Raw genomic sequence first — 22,643 nt, forward strand, 5'->3', positions numbered from 1 at the left:
GCAAAGTGGAGAAAAATATGGCACTTTATCTAAGAAAGGCAGGTGGGGATAAATATGTACACACACACGTATACAGATGTGCATGTTTGTACATATGCATTTGCTTATATTTAAAAACAGTGAGAAAAAGGGAGTGACATAATAAAGGAAAGAATACCATAGAGAGAAGCTAGACTTACCTGAATATACTGTGTTTTATAAATTTGACTTTGAATTATATAAGTCTCACAAAACAGTAAAACTAAATTAAATTAAAAAAGAAATCCCTAAAAATCTAAAGCCAATGAATAAATGGACCAAAGTATTGATTAAATTTGTTGCATAGCTATCCAGAGGAATGATTTAAAGTAACTTAAAAAAGCAGTTAATTTGTCTGCCAAATCCAGATGGGATATATCCTAAGAATAAAAAAAATCTTAAACTGTTTTAAATAACCATATTGCTAATAATAATATTGGAATTATTCTGAAATAATATTGGCATTATTCTGAAACTATGTCATAGACAGGTAGAACATAATATAGGATAAGCAAATAAGTAATTAGGTTCATGTCATTAAGACCCCAACCCTTATAGTAAGAGAAGACATACAAAGATAAAATCAAAAGAAGTAAATACTCTATAATCTTAACTTGAAACTAAGAAATTTCAGTGGTTACTCATGATGAATGTTCTAGCTCTGCTCCCTGAAAAGATTTTATAATCAGTGACAAAGACTACTAGGGTTGTATCAAAAAGGACTCAAGAACTTGAGGAAGATCCCAACAAGCAAAGATGAAACAATTTGAGCATCAATGAGAATAACAACTACAATGGATCAAAACACATCAAATATGTTTAAATCCATGAATTTATCATGATGTTCATGTATATACACACACTACACAAGTTCACTGGTCACTGTTGGGGGATGATAGGAAACCACTGATTTTGAAAATGGTAAATAAAGGGGGGAAAAAATCAAGTATTTATCCTGCCTTTCATACAAATACAAACTACACTTCAGTGAAAACAAATAAGTGATGAATGGAAAATTTTCTTTCCTAAGTATTATTCTGATATTAAATGAAGAAGAAATGATGGAATTAGAATATCACTGCCCCTAATAAAATAATGAATTTAGGCAATGATCATTAATAGCTAGTAATAATCACAAAAAAGGGACAACAGAATATTATTTCCTCCTGATAGGAGAACACAGTATCACGTGTGCAACAGTAGTGCCAAAAGAATCAAATCTGAATCTGATTCTCTGGATATGACTACCAGTTTACAGGAAATACAGGGGTAGAGGTACATGAGATAAATGACCCGGTTTCTTTTAACAAGTAAATTGCAAGAAAAAAAAAAAAATCAAGGAAGGGAAATACCTAAATTAAAAGAAACCAAGTTCAGTAAATACACTTTACTTGGATCTTGATTAGAACAAAACAAATTAAAAAAATTTCATAAGACAATTGGGAAAATTTGAACTCTAACTAGATATTGGATGATAGGCAGGCTTCTAAAATGGCCCCAGTGACTCCCACTTCCTGCTATTCAGGCCTTTGTGTGATCCCCTCCCCTTGAGTATGTAAGCTGGACCTAGTGACTTGCTTTTAATAAATACAGCATAGGTGATGGAATGTCACTTCTGAGATTAGGTTACAAAAGACTGTGATTTGTCTTGCTGCATAGTCCATTTCTTGTCTTCTTGTTAGCTTACTCTGATGAAGCAAGCTACCATACTGTGAGTTGCCCTATGGAGAAGGACTCATGGCAAGGAACTGAGCGTGACCTCTGACCAACAGCTAGCAAGGGACTGAGGTGGGAATGTGAAGAAGTGGCAGAACCTTGCCACTGAAGCCTGTCAATAACTACATGAGCAAGCTTGGGAAGCAGATCTTTCCCCTAGCCTCGAGACGACTGCAAGCCCTGCCACTATCTTGATTGGAGCCTTGTAAAAAACCTTCAAACAGAGGAACCAACTAAGTTGTGCCCAATTCCTGACCCACAGAAACTGAGATAAGTGCTGTTTAAGTTGCTAAGTGTTGGGGTAATTTGTTTTGCAGCAACAGATAACTATTACAATGATATTAAGGAACTCTTATATTTTTAGGTGTGAAAATGGTATTGTGGTTATGTTTTCAAAAGCCACTCTTATCTTTTAGAGTTATATACTAAAATATTTAAAGGTGATATAATAGGATGTCTGAGACATCAACATAATTTGGCGTTTGGAGGGCAGTGGGGAATGGGAAGGAGATACATGAAAGAAATTTGTCTATGGGCAGATAATTGCAGCTGCATGATGGGTACATAGGGCTTTGTTAAAACTATTCTATTTTTGCATAATTTTGAAATTTTCTGTAATAAAAAGTTTTTTAAAAAGAGGAAAGTAGAGCATTAAAACAATTTTGCTACTAAATAAGGAAGCAATAATTAGGCCAAAGTGTAAATTTACCACTACTAATGAGCAAAAAAAAAAAAAAGAGTTCATGACCAACCATTCTTCTTACCTTCTTACCAAGGACATTACTACTTACCTTAATCCCTGCAAGAACAAGATTCTTTGCTATAGAGGAGAAAAAAGGAATAGCTTAAAATCAGGAATGTATATTAGATATGTCTTCATGGAATTTGGTCATATTTCTGACTGGATAATTTTAACTTTTTTACTATTTAAGAAATACAAGTTCTTTAAAAAATATAGATAAACAAAAAGGAAAAAAAATAACTTTCCCATAATTATACCACACTGAGATAATCACTTAAAATTTTACTGTATTCTTCCAGACATATTGTTATGAATATATGTGTGCTTTATCATAACGAGTTAATGGATATATAGAGAATGATCACTAATGGCTATTAACATCACAAAAAAAAGAAGCATGAGAGTCATTACTGTTCCTTGTGGAAGAACACAACAGTATCATGAAACAGTCTTGCCAAAAAAATCAAAACTGAATCTGGTCAAGGTTTTGGATCTAATTTCCTTTATAGGAAATAACACAGGGGAAGGAGTTACATTCTTTAAATTATGTTGTTCAAAAGCATCATATAAAATTATGAATAAAAACACTGCTTACCAATTTCCAAACCAAGACCACCCATACCACTTAAGAAAACATGAGACTTGGCCATCTTCTGCATCGCTGTGTCTCCAAGAACGTACCTCTGTCGACTACATGTAAAACATAATGAAAAATAATAATTATTTCATCAAAATTATATATCCCTTTGAAGTTGTTCGCAAACTAATAGCCTGGCAACTAGATCCTGCCCACAGACTTGTTTTGGATCACTTAAATAGTGTTTAAAATTTCTGAATTAATTGCCAAATACATGACTTATTTTGAAAAATTAGAAGATTTAGCACCATGGTCCACATTCCCTCATGGCAACAGAAAGATGGAGTTAAGTAGGAGCTGCCCTGTTTAGACAGGTAGGACTATGTGCTCTAGACTTGCCACAGTTCCCACCCTGTTCTTCTCATTTATTACTTCAGGGGCCACTACAGGCATTTGAGTTTGCTATCTCCACTTTAATCCTTTCATTGTAAGCAGGATTTCTGAGGCAAAAAATTGGTTCCCTTGTCGGAGTTTAGATGACTTAAAATTAAGCAGTTTTCAAACATTATTTTAAATATAAAAGCTGATAAAGTACATAAAGGACCTGGTTAAATCATCCGTCCTAATAGCCACAGGTAGCATCAGGATGAGAATCTAAAAAAATGCACATTGGCAATTTTAAAAAGTCAGATATAGTAATAAAGCCAATAGTAAGAGTTTATTTGAAATAACAGTGATAAACTTGATGCTAAACCAGTTTTTGAAGATAATGGACATTTCAATAGATTCTTATGAAAATCATTTGAAAGATGAGTTCAGTATAAACAACAAATAATTCTAGAACCCTTTGGGTTGTAAGTATTTCTTTTGGAATTCACACACATACACATACATACACAAGCTGGTTTAATGTATATTTGTTTAATATATAGATGTTTAATTCCCATATTTCAGCTATTCATATTCAATATAAAAGAAGCCTGAAAAGAGATTTCTGTCTAGTTTGTCTGTTTTGGAACTTTATATAAATGGGATCATTTTGAATGTCTTCTTCTGTGTCTTGGTCTTTCTGAATGAAGTTATACATAATGAGATTTATTCATATCAATGCATGTAGCTGTTCATTAATTTTCATTTCTGTTGTATTCTACTGTACTATACTATTCTATTCTAATAATGTACCATAATTTAGCTGTTTTACAGTTTTGGACAGTTACCAATTATGGGACTACGAGCATTCTTGTCTCCTGGTATACATATGCAGTAGTTTCTACAGTGCATATATTTAGGAGAGGAAATGCAGGGTTAACTTTATTAGATAATGCCAAACTGTTTTCCAAAGTGGATGTACCAATTTACTCTCCTCCTGGAAGTGTATCAAAGTCCTTGCAGTTTTACATCCTTAATGTGCAGGAAAAAGTTAACATAACAGGCCTGATCTTTAGCTTGTTTACAGGGCTAGACCTTGGCTGGTCGTCTGTGAACTTGGCTTTTGAAACATTTCCTATGCTAATAAATTCTATCCTTCTATTTTCTTTTTTCCTAGTTTCCTGAAATAAAAACTCATTAATTCTCAGGTTTCCTTTTCTAAAATACAGTCAGGTGTCACCAGGTGATTTCGTCATTGTGCAAACATCATAGAGTGTACTTAGACAAACCTAGATAGTACAGTCTACTATACACCTAGGCTATATGGTATAGCCTATTGCTCCTAGGCTACGAACCTATACAGCATATGTTACTGTACTGAATACTGTAGGCAACTGTAACACAATGGTAAGTATTTGAGTATCTAAACATATCTAAACATAGAAAAGGTACAGTAAAAAGACACTATTAAAGACAAAAATGGTACACCTGTATAGGGCACTTACCATGAACGGAGCTTGCAAGACTGAAAGTTGCTCTGGGTGAGTCAGCAAGTGAGTGGTGAGAAAATGTCAAGGCCTAGGACATTACTGTACACCACTACAGACTTTGTTTTATAAATACTGTACACTTAAGCTACACTAAATTTATAGAAAAAGATTTTCCTTTCAATAATTAAATTAACCTTGGCTTACTGTAACTTTTTTACTTTATAAACTTTTTAATTTTTTTTAACTTTTTGACTCTTTTGTAACAACACTTAGCTCAAAACACAAACACGTCCTATAGCAGTTATGATGGCTATGATATCACTAGGCAATAGGAATTTTTCAGCTCCATTATAATCTTAGGGAACCACCGTCGTATATGGGGTCTGTCGTATACGGGGTCTGTCGTTGATGAAAACATTGTTATGTGGCACTTGACCTGCATGCATGTAAAACTTTCACTGATTTTAAACGGCATTCCAAATTTTGATACATAGTATCATTATCATTTTCCAATTTTAATTATGATTCTTTTTTGACTTATGGGTTAAACTAAAGTGTATTTTTAAATTTCTAATTTTATGAGGAATTTTTTAGTTATCTTTTGTGACTTCTAGCTTAAATGCATTACAAATAGACATCACAGTCTATATGAGTTCACTCTAATATCTGAGGATTTCCTTGGTCAATTTTACAAATGCTCCGTGTGTTCTTGAAAAGAATGTGTACTTTACAATTGTTAGATACAACATTCTTTATATGTGCATTCGATTAATTTTAATAATCAGGTTGATGAAATCTATACCTGGTCTGCTTTTTCTGTCTGCTTGTTCCTTGATTACTAAAAGCAACATTTAACGGCCCTCCCCCGCCCCAACTGGAAATGTGTCTGTTCTCTTTCTATATCAGTACCTGAATAGTGCTGACATATAAGAATATTAGCTAACACTTACTGTGTGTTTATTATGCACCACACATTGTTTTAGAGTTTTACTTGTATTAACTCATTTAATCCTCACAAAAATTCTTTAAGTTCTGTTATTATTCCCACTTTTACAGAGACGAAAACTTAAGCACAGGGAAATTAAGTAACTTATAAATAGTGGAGGCAGGATTCGACCCAGGCAGTTTGGCCTTAGTATTCACACTCTTAATCACTGTGCTACACTGCATGTAGATTAAGACAGTCAACTCATTCTAACAAGGTTTACAGGAGGAAAAAAACAAATCAGTTCCCCGACCTAACTCTTCCCTACCCAGATTCCCACTCCCCAAGGACTACCACTCTCAATTCTTTTAGTTATTTCTCCTACTATTTACCTCCTTATTTCTCAATAACATGTTTATACTTTTATTTCTTGGTTTTTCAGTTTTACATATTACCTATTAACTTCCTACTAAGAAAGATGCATGATTTTTCTGAAGTACAAATCTGGTCAAATTATTCTCCTGCTTTAAAAACTCCAATGGTTTCCTATTTCCCTGATGATTAAGTCTAGATTCAAATATCAGTCATATAGCTGTTCATAATCTAGTCTCTGCTTAGCTCTCTAGTCTCCCCTCCATCAAACTCCATGTTCTAGGTGTACTAAAGGTTTTCAGTTTCCTAAATGTGGTATGTTCTCTTCGGCCACTAGATATTTTTCTGGAGTATTCCTCTCCCGGAATATTTTATGCCTAGTAACTCCTACTTGGCCTCAGGTCTCAGCTTATATATTACTTTCCCCCACGATGCTTTCCCTGATATCCCTAACCTTTCTCAAGACAGTGTTGGATCATCTTTTACGTGCATCCATAACATCCTACATTCAATATATTTTAACACTTACAACTGTATTTTCACTATTTGTCTATTCTTCCCAGGATATTGCAGATCCCTTAATACAGGACCTTTGCCTTATTTACCACTATATCCTCAGTCACTCACATAGCCTGGCACATTATAGACACACATAAACAAATTGCTAAATTAATGAAAGAAATGAACTGGCACACAAAAGCAAGGACAATACTTTTATGATCTGATCTACTAAAGCAGAAGACTTGAATTCTTTTTTCTATGTTTACAGTCACAAGAACTACAGTAAAAAATATGTTTTTCATCTCAGACCTGTTCTCATTAATTATTTTTAAGACTACTTAGGCAAAGAATGAATAGCCATGACATAAATGTGGTTACAAACTACAAAGAACATAGAGACAAAAGAATAAAATTAAGATATATGAACCAAGGTTTTCCAAAGAATCATATAAACTCAGACAGATTTTGAAGAGTTATCTAAATCACCTATCCTTTCAATGTCTGGCTACCAAACGGAATGGTACTAATTAAGTGCCTACGTTATGCTAGGCAACGTCAGGTACTCTGCAGTCGACACTTAAATTCTACAAAGTTCATATTGTTAGAAAGTAGTAGAGATGGGATTTAAAGAGCCAAGAGTATAACTTCAAGTCCAGCATTGCTACATTACAGCTCACTCCATTAAGTGGACATGAAACATATCAGTGAATGTATCCAGTAAAAGGAAATTACCAAGGCAATATACTCTACTTTTAGAGAGCTCTATTTATTAAAGATTCTCCCTGTCATAAAGGTACAATATCTCCCTACATTTTCACCCACTAGTCCTAATTTTACCTCCTCGGGGCAACAGGGAACTCGTCTAATCATTCCTCTTTGATGTGACAGCCCTCCAAACATCTGAAGATGGTATTCATGTTCCAGAGTCTTCTTTCTCTGGGCTAAAGATCTCCAATTCCTTAAACAATTCCAAACATGACATCATTTTTAGTTCCCCTCAACATTCTAATCACTTTCTTCTGGATATACTTGAATTATCTTTGTCATGCATTCCTAAATTTATTAAAATATCTATTTCAAGCCAGGCACTGGCACTGTTTTGGGAGCAACAACCTCAGAGGGTACTATGAGTATTAAATTAAATTAGATAAAATAATTAGCAGAATGCCTGTGACATGTTACTGGGACAGAGAGATAAATAAAATAATCTATTATTAAGTATTATATACAGAAGTTTACCAGAAACTAAGAGAATGTGAAATACAGAAGAGGAAGTGATTATCTCTATCAGTGGAGGTCATGGAAAGCTTCACAAATGAGGTTCATCCAAGCTGAATTCTGAAAACTTCATAGGAGTTAAAAAATTAATCAAAAAAAGAAAAGCATTCTATGCCAGGAAAAAGAAACACATGAAAAAGAATGGCATATAAGAGATATATAATGTATATGTAAGACTTCCACCTCTGGCCATGGTAAAGTAACAGAAACCAGATTTACCCATCTCCTGCTTTAAATAATTGAAAACTAGACAAAAAAATGAAATAACACATTTCAGACACTGGACAACATGCAACTCAGAAAAGTAATCTCAGAGAAGAAAAACAAATGAGGTGAGCCCTAGTTACTGCCTGGAGAGTTTTCAGGCTGCAGTGCAGGAAGAAAAACTCAGTCAGAGCCTGGTGGTCTACCTGAATTGAAGACACGGGGCTGTGAATTCAAGGAAGATAGAATTTATGAGCAGAGAGATGAACAGAGAGAGCACCAGAGATCTGAAGAGGGTTCTCCATGAGTCTTCAGCTGAGCAAGATCAGCACATGCATATGAGGAAACAAGAAGCCAGGTAAAGAAACACCTGAAAAGGGCAGGTGAAAAGAGTCACTGTTGTTTAAACAGGCCAGAAATAGTTTGTGTTCCTCTCCGGCCAAGTGGAAAACTTTATAATACAGAGGGCACTGGACAGAATACTCAAAAAGGTATTACATCGACAGTGGGGAAAAATTAGCCCCAGACTTAAGTCTCCTCTGGTCTTACCTAACAAAGGTTAAAAGCAAGCCTTGAGAAAATAAAATTGTTTCCAGCTAAGTTAACTGTGTCCCTGAACAAACCTGAAGAATATTTAAAGGAATTCAAAATTATCCAGCATCCAAAAAGGTAAAACGCACAATGTCTGGCATACATTCAAAAATTACCAGGTATGCAAAAGAGTAGCAAAATATAACTCATAATGAATAGAAAAATCAACAATAGAATAGACTTAGAATGACAGAGATGATAAAATCTGTAGACAAAGACATTAAAACAATTACAAATAGAATCCATATGCTCAAGAACATAGAGGAAAGCATGAGTAGCAAAATTTCTAGAGATGAAAAATACAAAATCTAAGATAAAAAATACACTGGATGGAATTAACAATAGATGCAACACTGCAGATAGAGCAAAAGAAACTTTCCAAAATAAAACACAGAGATGAAAAAAATAAGATTGAAAAAAATACAGAGTTAAGTGAGCTGTGGGACAACTTCACTTGGTCTAATACACATGAACTTATAGTCCCTAAAGGAGATTAGAGAAAGGGGGAGAGAAAAATATATTTGAAGAACTAATGGCTAAAAATTTTTCCAGGAATACAATAAACTCACAGAGCATGATGTGAACAAACTCAAGAACAAGAAATATGAAGAAAACTACAAGAGACTATCATAATTGCTTAAAACCAGGATTGAAGAGAAAATATTAAAAGCAACTGGAGAAAATAGAGCATATTACTTACAGAGGAAATAAGAATGACAGTTGACTTTCTGTACAAAGCAGTACAAATCAGAAGACAATGGCACAACATTTTTAAAGTACTGAAAGGAAAAATCTGTCAACCTAGACCCTATACTCAATTTCAAAAAAAGGAAGTAAAGATTTTTTCAGACATATGAAAGTTGAAAGAATTCATTGCTGGCAGACCTTCACTATAGTAAAACCTCAGGCAGAAGGAAAATGATACCAGATGGAAATCTGAATTTACATAAAGGAACAGAGGATACCACAAATGACAAATATATAGATAAATACAAAGACATTTTTTCTTATTTTCATAATCTCTTTTAAAGATAACTGACTGTTTAAGCCAAAAACAATAATGTATTGTGAGTTTATAACATATCTAGAAGTAAAATGTAAGACAACAACACTGAAATCCTGGGAAGAAATAGAAGAATACTGCTGTAACGTTCTCATACCATACAGGAAGCGATACAATATTATCTGAATACACACTGTGATACATTAAAGATGTATACTATAAACCATAAAGTAATCTGAACCATAATCACTGAAAAAGGCGAAAGAAAGAACTATAGTAATATGCCAACAAAGGAGATAAAATATAATAAAAAATGCTTGATTATTCAAAAAAGGACAAAAAAATAGAAAACCAATAACAGCACAATTAGACTATTAGAAAACAAATAGCAAAATGGTATCAATGTTTCACATTAAATATAAATGCTGTAAACACTCCAATTAAAAGACAGAGACTGTCAGATTGAAGAAAAAGAAAAACCCAATTATATTCTATCTACAAGGAGCCCAATTTAAATACAAAAATAAGTAAAAGTAAAATGGTGGAAAAAGATATACCATGCTATCAATAATCAAGAGAAAACTGGAGTGGCTATATTAATATCAGACAAATAGATTTCAGAGCAAAGAAAATTTCCAGGATAAAGAGGGCCATTTCATAATGATAAAAGGGTCAATACATCAAGAGGACATAATTCTAAATGTTTATGCATTAATAACAGAGCTTCAAAGCACATGAAGCAAAAACTGACAGAACTGAAATAAGAAATATACAAACACAAAATTACAGACAACACCCCACTCTCAATAATTGGTAAGAGTTGAAAGAAAAGTCAGCAACAATATAGATCACTTGAACAATACTATCAATTGATTTGACCTAATTGACATTGATAGGACAATTCAGTAAATAACAGAATACACATTCTTTTCAAATGCACACAGGACAATGACCAAGATAGACCATATTCTGCACCAAAAAACTGAAAGAAAAAATTTAAATCAGACAAAGTATGTCCACTGATAACAATGTAATTAAATTAGAGATCAACAACAGAAAGATCTCTGAAAAATCTCTCAATGTTTAGAAACACTTCTAAATGACCCATGAGTCAAAGATATCAAAAGAAAATTATACAGTTTTCTGAACTGAATGAAAACGAAGGCATATGTGTGAGATACACATACAGCAGTGTTTAGAGGGAAATTTTTAGCATGAAATGGGTATATTAACAAAGAAGAAAGGCCTCAAGAATCAATGATTTCAACTTCCACTTTAAGAAATTAGAAAAAGGAAAGCAAATTAAACTCTAAGTAAGCAGAAGAAAATACCCCAAAAATATAATAACAGAAATACTGAGATACAAAACAGAAACATAGAAAATCAATTAAACTAAAGGCTCGTTCTTTGAGAAGACAATAAAATTAAACTTCTAGCCAGAACAATCAGGAAAAAAGAGAAGACAGAAAAATTACCAATATCAGAAATGAGCAAGGGAACATATTTCAGATCCTACAGACATTGAAAAGAATATTCAGAGAATATTACAAATAACTTTGTGCCACTAAATTCAACCACTAAGATAAAGGAACATTTTCCTTAAAAGAGACAAACTACCAAAGCTCACTCAAAGAAATATATTATCTGAATATCCCTATATGTATTAGATATTGAATTTGCAGTTAAAAACTTTCCCACAAAGAAAATTCCAAAGACATATAGCTTCATTGTAAATTCTACCAAAAACTTAAGGAAGATATAACACCAATTCTACACAAACTTTCTAGAAACTTGAAGAAGAAATACCTCCCAGCTCATTCTATGAGGTCAGCATTACTCTAATACCAAAACCAGACAAAATTATTCAATTAAAAATACTCCAGGGCTAGCCCGGTGGCACAGCGGTTAAGTTCATCCATTCCACTTCGGTGGCCCAGGGTTTGCGGGTTCAGATCCTGGCATGGACCTACTCACTGCTCATCAAGCCATGCTGAGGCAGCATCCCACACAGAAGAGCCACAACTCTACAACTATGATACATAATTACGTACTGGGGCTTTGGGGACAAAAGAAAGGAAGACTGGCCACAGATGTTAGTACAGGGCCAAAATTCCTCAAAAAAAAAAAAAAATATACTCCACACCCAACATTGCTCACACACATTATGCAAAAATTCTTAACGGAATTTGTATATATAGAGCTATATATATAGATCTATATACATGTAAAAATACATCATGACCAAATGGATTTTATCCTAGAAATGGAATGCGAGAGTGGTATAATACTCTAAAAGCCATCACTGTAATTCATTACATTAAAAGACTGAAAAAGAAAAACCATACAATCACCTCAATGAATGCAGAAAAGTGCTGGACAAACCTGATATCCATTTCTGATTTTAAAAAACAACAAAACAAAACTCTAAACATACTAGTAATAGAAGGGAATTCCCTCAACCTAATAAAGAGCATCTATGAAAAACCTACAGCTAAGCTCATACTCCACCACGGAAGAATGAATGTTTTCCCATTAAAGATCAGGAAGTAAGTGAGAATTTCCACCTTCACCACTTCCATTAGACATTGTACTGGAGGTTCCAGTCAGTGTAATAAGGCAACACAAAGAAACAAAAGGCATCCAGATTGGAAAAGAGGAAGTAAAACTTCTTTCTTTTCAAACAACGTGACTGTGTAAAAAACCCTATGCAATTTACAATAAAATTTATTAGAACTAATAAGTGAGTTTAGCAAGATTTCAGGATAAGAAGTCAATATGCAAAAATCAACTGTGCTCCAATTTAAGACTAATGAATAATTGGAAATTGAAATTTAAAAACTACCATTTACGGGCTGGCCTGGTGGCGTAGTGGTTAAGCGTGTGCTCCGCTGTGGTGGCCCAGGGTTCGGATCCTGGTGCGCACCGACGCACCGCTTGTCAGGCCATGCTGTGGCGGCGTCCCATATAAAGTAGAGGAAGATGGGCATGGATGTGAGCCCAGGGCCAGTCTTCCTCAGCAAAAAAAGAGGAGGATTGGCAGATGTTAGCTCAGGGCTGATCTTCCTCACAAAAAATAAATAAATAAATAAATAAAAATTACCACTTACAATAATATAAAAAATGCAAATTACTTAAGGATAAATTTGATAAAAGTTGTGCAAGATCTTTGCACTGGTAATTGCATAACACTACTAAGAGAGAGTAAAGAAATAAACTGACAGACACACCATGTTAATGGATCTTAAAATTCAATAATGTTAAAATGTCAATACTCCCAAAATTGAACTACAGATTCAACACAATCTCAAACAAAATTCCAGGAGGATTTTTTTAAGAACTGACAAACTGATTTTAAAATATAGGTGGAAATTCAAAGGAACTAGAAGAGCCAAACCAATTTTGCAAAAGATCAAAGTTGGAAGAATTACACTCCCAGATTTCAAGATTTATGATAAAACTACAGTAATCAAAGACAGTGTGGTATTGGTGTAAAGACGGACATAACAGATCACTGAAATACAAGAGTCCAGAAATAAAGTCACAGCTATTTAGTCAATTGAATTCTGCCAAAGGAACCCAGGGAATTCAATGGGGATGGATAATCTTCAATAAATGGCACTGAAACATTGGAGAGCTATACGGAAAAAAATAAACCTTGACCCTCACATCATATACAAAAATTAACTTGAAATAGATCATAGACCTAAATTTAAGAGTTAATACTATGAAACTTCAAGAAGATAACATCCGAGAAAATCTTAGTGTACTTGAGTTTTGCAAACACTTTTTAAATAGGTCAAAAAAAGCATGGATTATATATTAAAAAAATTGTATCTTATCAGATTTAAAAATTTTGCTCTCCAAAAGACATTGTTATAAAAAGAAAATGACAAGCCACAAACTAGGAGAAAATATTTGCAAATATATATCTAACAAAGAGCTTGTAAATAGAGTATATAAAAAACCCAATAAGACAAACAACCTAACAAAAAAATAGGCAAAAGATTTAGAGCTATTTCTTTCACCAAAGAAGATAGATGGCAAATAGGCTCATGAAAAGATGCTCAAGATCATTAGATATTACGGAAATGAGAATTAAAACCACAATGTAATACCACTATATACACACTAGAATGTCTAAAATTAAAAACACTGACTACACCAGGCATTGAGTGAACACTCAGGGCAACTCAAACTCTCATGGACTTCTGGTGGGAATGTAACATGGTACAACTTTGGAAAACACTTTGGCGTTTCTTACAAAGTTAAAAATAAACCTACCATAGAACCCAGCTGTTCATTTCTAGGTATTTATCCAAGAGTAAATGAAAGCATATGTCTACTCTAGAACTTGTATATAAATTCTCATGGCAGCCTTATTTGTAACAGTCAAAACCTGGAAACAGGGGCCGGCCCCGTGGCGTAGCGCTTAAGTGCGTGCGCTTCGTTGCTGGTGGCCCAGGTTCGGATCCCGGGCGCGCACTGACGCACCACTTGTCAGGCCGTGCTGTGGTGGCATCCCGTATAAAGTAGAGGAAGACAGGCACAGATGTTAGCCCAGGGACAGTCTTCCTCAGCAAGAGGAAGAGGATTGGCATGGATGTTAGCTCAGGGCTGATCTTCCTCACATTAAAAAACAAACAAACAAACAAACCTGGAAATAATCCAAATGCCCATCAACAGTTAATCAATAGTTAAATAAATTATAGTATATTCATACAACACACTACAACTCAACAAAAAGGAACAAATTACTGGTACAATATAGATGAATCTCAAAGTCATTATGCTGAATGAAAGAAGTCAGACTCCTCAAAAGTGTATATGCTGTATGATTCCATTTATATAAAATTCTAAAAAGTAAAAACTATTCTACAGTGATGAAAAGCACATCAGTGGTTGCCTGGAGAAATGGGGATTGGAGAAGGGAAGAAGGGATTACAAATGGCACAAAGAAAATGTTTGGGTGTGATGGATATGTACATTATCTAAATTGTGGTGATGATTTCATGAGTATATACACATGTCAAAACACATCAAATTGTACACATTAAATATTTACAGTTTATTATACATCAATTATACCTTAATAAAATTGTGAAAAAAATATGTATTTATGTTGAGAGACACTCCTTCAAGAGTATTTCACACTCCTACATGTCTCTGTAGATATGCCCAGAAGGCCAAGGTCCTGACCTCTCTTTACTTGGGCCTTTCCTCAGGGTTCTGTTTGCAGCACATAATCTTGAGGGATGACGCAAATCTCTCTCCAAGACAAAGAGCAGGTTTGCTTACTGCTTGCCATAAAATGGTGGGTCCCCCAAATTCAGTGTTCCTCAGCTGTGATGTAAACATGTCGTGTACACAGGATCCATCTGGGCCCATGGCATCACCCCCAGAGGACTTGGGAGCAAGGGGAACTGACACCATGCTCATGTCTATGCTGCTTGCTGTGTCATAAGTAATGAAATCCTTTGTCTCTGACCCAGAAGTTTCAAATCTTTTGTCAGCATCCACTAAATAATAATAGGCTAGCTTTTAGCTTATAAGTAGGATAAAATCAAATCCTAGACCTGATAATATATACATAAGGTTTCACAAGGGTAAGGAATAGGATGTTGGAGGGTAAAATGGTGAGGAGTGACATGGAGACTAAAGAAAGATATGGCCATAACTCATGGTAAATAACAACCAGAAACGACTGAGCTCTTAGGCACTATTCTTCATGATTAATTTGCAATTTGTACCAATTTTTCGCATTAAATATTTGTTTAATAGATGAATATATAAAAAATGAATGAAAAAAGATTAGACTTAAGAAGTTAAGTAACTAGATTAAGATCACACATTCATAAATGGTGGAAGATGATTCAAATTCACATCTAATACCAAAATTTATACTCAGCCACTATGTTATGCTGTATCCAAAAAGGGGTTTAAATACATATTATACAGTTTGGCCTCACCAATGTAAATGATAGGGAACCATTTAAGGATTTTAAACTGAGAAGCAATGGGCGCTGAGATAAATTTCAAAAATATCACTATGGACAAAATATGGAAGATGGATTAGAGACAAGAGTAGCTCTAAAGAGATTGTGTAAGAGAATATTTTAATAGTTCAATTGAGAGATGCCAAATGCAGGGAGAGAGAATGAGAGAGTTGGAATTAAGAGTTGTTTAGAAAAAAGTGAAAGGATTAAAAAAAATTAATTGTATTTGGAGGATGACAAACAGGGGAAAAATCTAAGATGACACCAAGGTTTCTAGCTTAGCTTACTGAGTGGGTGTGGTAGCATTTAATTAAGCTTAGGAATGGAAGGAGCAAAGAAGGAAAAGGGATCCAACAGTGTTGAGTGCTACTTTATGCCAAAAAGTATTTTATATTAAGTTTTTTCATAAAATCTTTAAGACTAAGACATTATTCTTAAGATACATTATTATTCTCATTGACACATGAGAAATATGAGGAGCAGAAAGATCAAATAACTAGTTCCAGTTCATATATATACCGGGATTGGGATGTGAACATTCACCTCTATCTCCAAAGACCATGTTCCTTCTACTGTACCATAATGTTTCTCTAAGAAGTAGACATTTGCTGAACATCTACCTGGTTTACATTTAAAGTACTCTGTATGCATTTAAAAACAAAGGTCTTGAGCTTGGAAGGAGAGAGTTGAAGAAAGAGACTCAAGTATCACTAGCAAACAGTGATAGCTAAAATCATGGGAATGGATGATATGAACTGGAGTATGAACTGAGAGAAAAATCCTAAAGTTGGAACCTGGAAGTCAAGGTGCATGCAAATCAAGAGCAGCCTAAGAAAAAACTCTTGAGACGAAAGAGTCAGAGGAGTAGAAGCAAATCCAAAAAGACTGGTATCTCAAAAGCCAGAGGAAAAAGTTTACTCTAGTATTGCACCAGAATAAACACAGGTTTTGATACCATTACGGTTGTATTACATCCAGATACCTAAGAATGCCCTGATTCTGCTTTGATATTCACCCCTTCTTCATACAATGATCTCTACACAGAAACCTATATGCAAGGAACATAGAAAAACACATGTCAAAGTACCAATTTACTATTATCTGAATCAGCCCTAATTACCTCCAAAGAAGAGTTCTTTGGTAAAAGAAGTTAGAAAACCAAGGCTGGAGTCCCAAATTGGAACTCATTCATTTCTTCAGCTAAATCTTGGGATCAGCAGGCTCAGGCACGCCCTCAGAGGGAAAGAAAGAAATGGCCAGATCTATAGAATTGGCTCGAGTCTAACTAACTCAACAATTTACAGGCAATAAAGGTACAAAAATAAATAAAAACGTGGCTCAGAATGCCGTTAGAAACAGTCCTCCCAAAAAACTTTAGATTCCGAGAAAAATTTCAGATTTAGTTGATCGGTAACTATGAGATGAATTAAGATTGAGCAGTAATAGGAAAAAAGTAAAATGTATTCAGAAGACACTTTGTTCAACTAGGTATTGAAATTGCCCTAAAAATATTTCCTACCTAAATATATATACAAATATTAGAAACTTATTAGTTAATATTCAAGATTTATAGATTTTAGAGAGTTTTAGTTTTGTAGGAAAGCCTAATGGTTTATAAGTAATTATAACCTTAGACTTAGTTATTCACATCTGAGAAAAACCTGTATACCCAATAAATATTAACCACATTTCAATTATAGTATCTAGGAGGAAATAAACAATATTTAAAGTATTGATTTTACAAATATCAACAAATATAACATGCCAAAAAGTTACACTTAATTTTTTGGTAAAAATGAACTTATGTGTACCTGGCCTGTTAAAAAGATGCTCATTTGCTCAAAATATCCCAATTTCAGAGAAAAGAGAAATCCTCTGTTTTTCTATCCTTCCAACAGTTAGAATTTTCCAGATATAAAAGACTTACTATAGTAGCCTCAAGTCAGACTCCAGCAGAGGGGAATGTTGCACCTTGCCCTAATATTGGTTTTGCCTCAGGATGAAATGTGTAAACATTCTCTTAATATCAACATCTCCTAATGTTACTACCATAGGCAACTTTTTCAGACTTTTCTATCTTATCTTTTGATTTTTCTAGTTTTGGTTCCTGCCCAGCCACTGAACTGCCAACTACCTAGCGTTCCAGACCACAGGTCAATCTGAACCTTCTGTCTTGTTCTAGACATTCAATAATCATTTAATGAGAATCTTCTAAGAATTAGACACTGTGTCACGGTCCCTTTGAGAAATTCATAGCCTGACAGAGTTGACATACATGTAAAAAAAATACTATGAGACAATGTGATGACTACTTTAACAGCAAGGAGAATAATGTGCTTTAGGACTGAGCAGAAAGGATTAGAAGTAACTCAGGTAACATATCAGAATAGATATCTGAGTGAGTCTTAAAAGGTAAACAGAAAGTGCTTTTGAGGCACAAAAGGGTGCTCTAAGAAAAGATAAATGAGGTGTAAAAGTATAAACTATGTTTGGTAAGAAAGTAGTCCAGTATGGCCAGTGTATTCAGAGGAAAAGGCAAGTTGGGCCAACAAATGGCATTGGAAAAATTGGAATTCCACCATGCAAAAGATGAACAGATGAAATTGGACCTTTATCTTACACCATACACAAAATCAACTCAAAATGGATTAAGGACCTAAACATAAGACCTGAAATTATAAAACTCCTAGAAGAAAACACAGGGGATATATTTACAAAATTCTGCATAGGCCTAGGGTATCTTCAAATAGACTACTCCATTACTTGAGAACAATGAATTGGGAAAATAAGTTTCAGTTTCCATGAGGTTCTTACCTGTATAATGCATCATCAATCTCCACGGATTCTGTTGACATGACGGGCAAATTTGTATTTGTACTGAAAAAACAAAATAACTTATAAGGACAAGAATAGTTATTCAATATTCACATTCTGTAATGTTAACAGTCAGTTATACATGAAATTAGATTCAGTAGTTACTAAAGGAGGTTTTACAAACCAGATATATATTTTATTCACCACTTTACTTAGATTTTAAAAATAGGTCAAATTTAAATTCACTGATTGCCTACTCTGTCTGTGTGTATGGGAAAATTAGAGCCCATGGTTGTTTTATTCTCAGGTGTTGTTTTATCATTGCTACATATATTCTGATGGATCTGTATTTTAGCAATTTTGTTGGAGTGTCTCATAAAACTGTTTAATATACATACTCTCTCTAGATAATCTCATTCAACCCACGGAATTTACCATAAACTGATAATATCTAAACTTACTGCTCCATGTTTGATTTATTCACTGACCTTCACATTTTACACATCTGACAAAACAATATCTCTACTCTAATGTCTAATTGGTATCACAAACATAACAAGGCCCAAAGAGAAGTTAATTCTCCCTGCTTGATCAATTTTTCCCCAGTCTTTCCCAATTCAGTTTCTGGTACCACAATTTATTCACTTGCTCAGACCAAAATCTAGGGATCTTCTTGCTTAACTTGTTCTCTCATTTTCTCCATCTGAGTCCTGTTAGCTCTACCTTCAAAAATGAGATATGAGATTTCATATCTCATCACTTCTTACTATTTCAATCAGTACAATCTCAGGCCAAACCATGATCATATTTCATCAAAACTACTTCAAAGGCCTCCTAACTAGTCTTTCCCTTTCTACTATTACCCCTTCCCTTCAGTTTGTTCTCCACATAACAGCCTAAATCTTTTAGAATGTAGTCAGAAAAATCTTCCCCAACTTAGAACCATCCTTTTAGTGGATTTCTTGACTCTTAGAATAAAATTCAAACACCTTGCCATGCCTAAAAGGGCCTATGTGTTCTGTCTCCCAATTACCTCTCCAATCGCAACTCCCACCCCTCTCCCTCTTGCGGACTATATTCAGCCACACTGGCCTACTTGCTGTTCCTTAAAAAGCCAAGCATGCTATCACTTCAAAGTTTTTACACTTGCTATTTCCTCTGCTCAGAATGTTCTTCCTTCAGATCTCTGAATAGCTGATTCCTATCATTTAAGCCTCTTAAAATATTGCCTCACAAATATTACACAGGCCATTCCTGATTCACTCTATCAACAAAATGGCTCTCCTTCTTAGGTCACTCCCTAACCCCATATCCTGCTGAATTTTCTTCAAATCACTTATCATAACTGTTTATTGTCTGTTTTCCCCTATAGAATGTATGATCTGCTAAGAATTCACTACTGCATTCCAAATACCTAAAACAGTACCTAGCATTTACTACTACTAAGAGAGAACACTGTGCCACTCATTGTTTTAAGTGCTTTAGATGTACTAACTCAGTTAGCCCATATAACAACTTTATGAGATAGGCACTATTACCATCTCCACTGAAAAAACTAAGGCTGACAAAGGTTAACTTAAATAACCTGCCCAAGGTCACAGAGCAGGTAAATGGCAGAGCCAGGATAGGAAGCTAGGCAGTCTAGCTCTTGACCATCACGCTAAATTGCCTACTGCCTCTCATAGTAGGCATAAAAAAAGCATTCAAGGGCCGGCTCCGTGGCTTGGCGGTTAAGTGTGCGCGCTCTGATGCTGGCGGCCCGGGTTCGGATCCCGGGGGCGCCCCGAGGCACCACTTCTCCATCCAACGTGAGGCCGAGTCCCACGTACAGCAACTAGAAGGATGTGAACCTATGACATACAGCTATCTACTGGGGCTTTGGGGGGAAAAAACTGAATAAATAAAATCTTTAAAAAAAAAAAAAAAAAAAGCATTCAACATCTGTGAATGAATTTTAAAAACTAAAAAAAAAAGTTAAACATACTAATGTGACAAGATATGGTAATACATCATTTACTGCAGCTCATCTCAATTTTTTCACAGCACAGTACACAAACAAAAATCATAATAGGATAAACACTGGAAAACAGATGGTTCCTGGGCAGAAGGAACCAGCCTGGGGCATTTGGGCCTGAGCCACGGTGACAGCCTAGATCAATATCATCTTGGCAAAAGTGTAATCCATTCCAGGTTCTGGGAAGCTCTAATTATCAATTACAGGATTCTAAAAACAATGTGATAGTACGATACTCAGTTTTGGAATCCAATTTTCTATGCCTGGTATTGACATATAAACCAAAGGATCTGTAAATATAGTTAAGCAAAATGTTATCATTTATATTCCCAAACATTGATTGGTATCAGCAAATGATACCAGCTTCTAGCTAACTAAATGGATAACTATTAGAAATATTCCTGCTTGCAATTACGAGAGCAAACCAGAAGACAGCTGTGTTCTAAGAGATCACTTATCTAAAAAAAAAAATACATACAGAATATATCGTGTTTTGGCATTGTAACAAAATGTGAAAATAAAATTTTATTATACAGTTTTTCTTATCTTTAGTACACTTTCACTAGCTGTCTTCCTTCCATGGAGGGCAACAGTCTAGTGGGTAAAGCTCTTAAGTAAAAATGAGAAGAGCTATATTCTAACCAGCTGTCACTTAATGATATGACTGGCACTTACTTTTCACAAAGTTCTGCCTTACTGGAATGTTTCAAGAATCATTTCTATAATAAAGTCTACCTGGCAATCAAAACTGCCTTAAGTAAGGGGAGGTTTTGCTTGTATTACATAATATTCCACAAGTAAATTTGGCAGTGTTGGCAATGGCAGGCAATACCATGGTTCCAAAAGGATCCCTTCAGTCTGACTGGCGAAAAATCTACAGGTTTATGGACAGTTTCACATTAACTCAAAATCATATATCCATCATTTCTATCTTTGGAATATCCTACTCTAGTAGGGGGTAGGATTTAACCATCCACTTTATTAATTATGAGATCGAAACAAGAACTACATGAACATTTCCCCCCTATTTTGCAAGAGTGGAAAAGACATGCAAAACCTTAATACCAACTAGAAAATAAGAATGGGTAACTCATGGAGTGTTTTTTCCCTGGATTTTTTTTTTTTTTTTTTTTTTACTGTAGTCAACGGAGGCCTCAGGGTGTCCTGACTGCACTGATTCATCATGACCAACCTCCCTCTGGTAATAGTTTTCAGAGAAAGATCTCAGTGGAGGATCGCGCATAGAGGAGCTCCTGGCTTTCATTTACCGGAAGGAGGAGGGAAGAAGGTGCTGGGCACTAGGGCTGGGAAGCTCAGACCAAATCACCGGGCCAGAAGTCTTGGCCAAAGGCGCCCCGCCCCCTCCCCGCCCCCCACACACGTCCGGTAACTGGGAGGAAGGAGGACGGCAGACCCCAACCGGAACCGAGACAGCGCTGAAGAAGCGAGAAGTGGACTTTCTCCTCAGCCAAGCCGGGAGCCGCAGACGCCGAAGCCCACGCCGCCACACCCACCCCGCGCGCCCCTCTTGCCTCCCGGGGCTGGCTCTGCTCGGCCCCGCGGCCGCTCGCGCTCCCTGCCCGCCCGCGGGGATAAAAGCAGAAAGCTGGCGCCGGGTCTTGCCCGCCACTCCTCGCGTCTTCTCGCCCACACTCGTCTTCTCACCTGCTGGCGCCCCAGGAAGAACAGGACGCCTCTTCCGCCCGAGGTGCGACCACCGGCTGGGACGCTTCCATCGCTTCCTCAGACGCCGCCGCCGCCGCCGCCGGCTACGGGCAGGGAGGGAAGGGGGCGGGACCGTAGGGGTCAAGGGGCTCGAGGTGACGTCACCGGCGGGGGCGGGCCTGGGGAGCGTGCAGCACGGCCGCGCCTTCCCGTCAACCCCAGGGCGTCCCGAGTTCCGGGCGTCCCAGTTTCCGGTTTGGGTGTGGCCGCTGGGTGGGCTTTGCTGCAGGTGGGTCGGTGAGCGGCACTGCTGCGACCCAATCCGGCGGACGTAAATGGAACCAAAACACTGAAGATACGCGTCACTTCTG

The 22,643-nt window shown here is 35.9% G+C and overlaps 1 protein-coding gene across 2 annotated transcripts in view; it reads right to left on the bottom strand.

Moving 5' to 3' along the window:
- The window catches only part of UBA6 (ubiquitin like modifier activating enzyme 6), a 76,682-nt gene extending 54,282 nt beyond the window's left edge, over positions 1–22,400 (bottom strand). For both annotated transcript variants that reach the window (XM_087434394.1, XM_004419108.2), the window contains exons 1-4: positions 22,273–22,400; positions 18,594–18,656; positions 3,072–3,166; positions 2,526–2,554 (exon numbers count right to left, since the gene is read on the bottom strand). In XM_087434394.1, the coding sequence (XP_087290520.1) occupies positions 2,526–2,554; positions 3,072–3,166; positions 18,594–18,656; positions 22,273–22,343 (258 nt within the window). In that variant the 5' untranslated portion in view covers positions 22,344–22,400. The remainder of the gene's footprint in view (positions 1–2,525; positions 2,555–3,071; positions 3,167–18,593; positions 18,657–22,272) is intronic.
- Positions 22,401–22,643: the final 243 nt, after the last annotated feature.

Source organism: Ceratotherium simum, chromosome 8, assembly GCF_057802395.1.
Source record: "Ceratotherium simum simum isolate JZ-2026a chromosome 8, ASM5780239v1, whole genome shotgun sequence".
Lineage (NCBI taxonomy): Eukaryota > Metazoa > Chordata > Mammalia > Perissodactyla > Rhinocerotidae > Ceratotherium > Ceratotherium simum.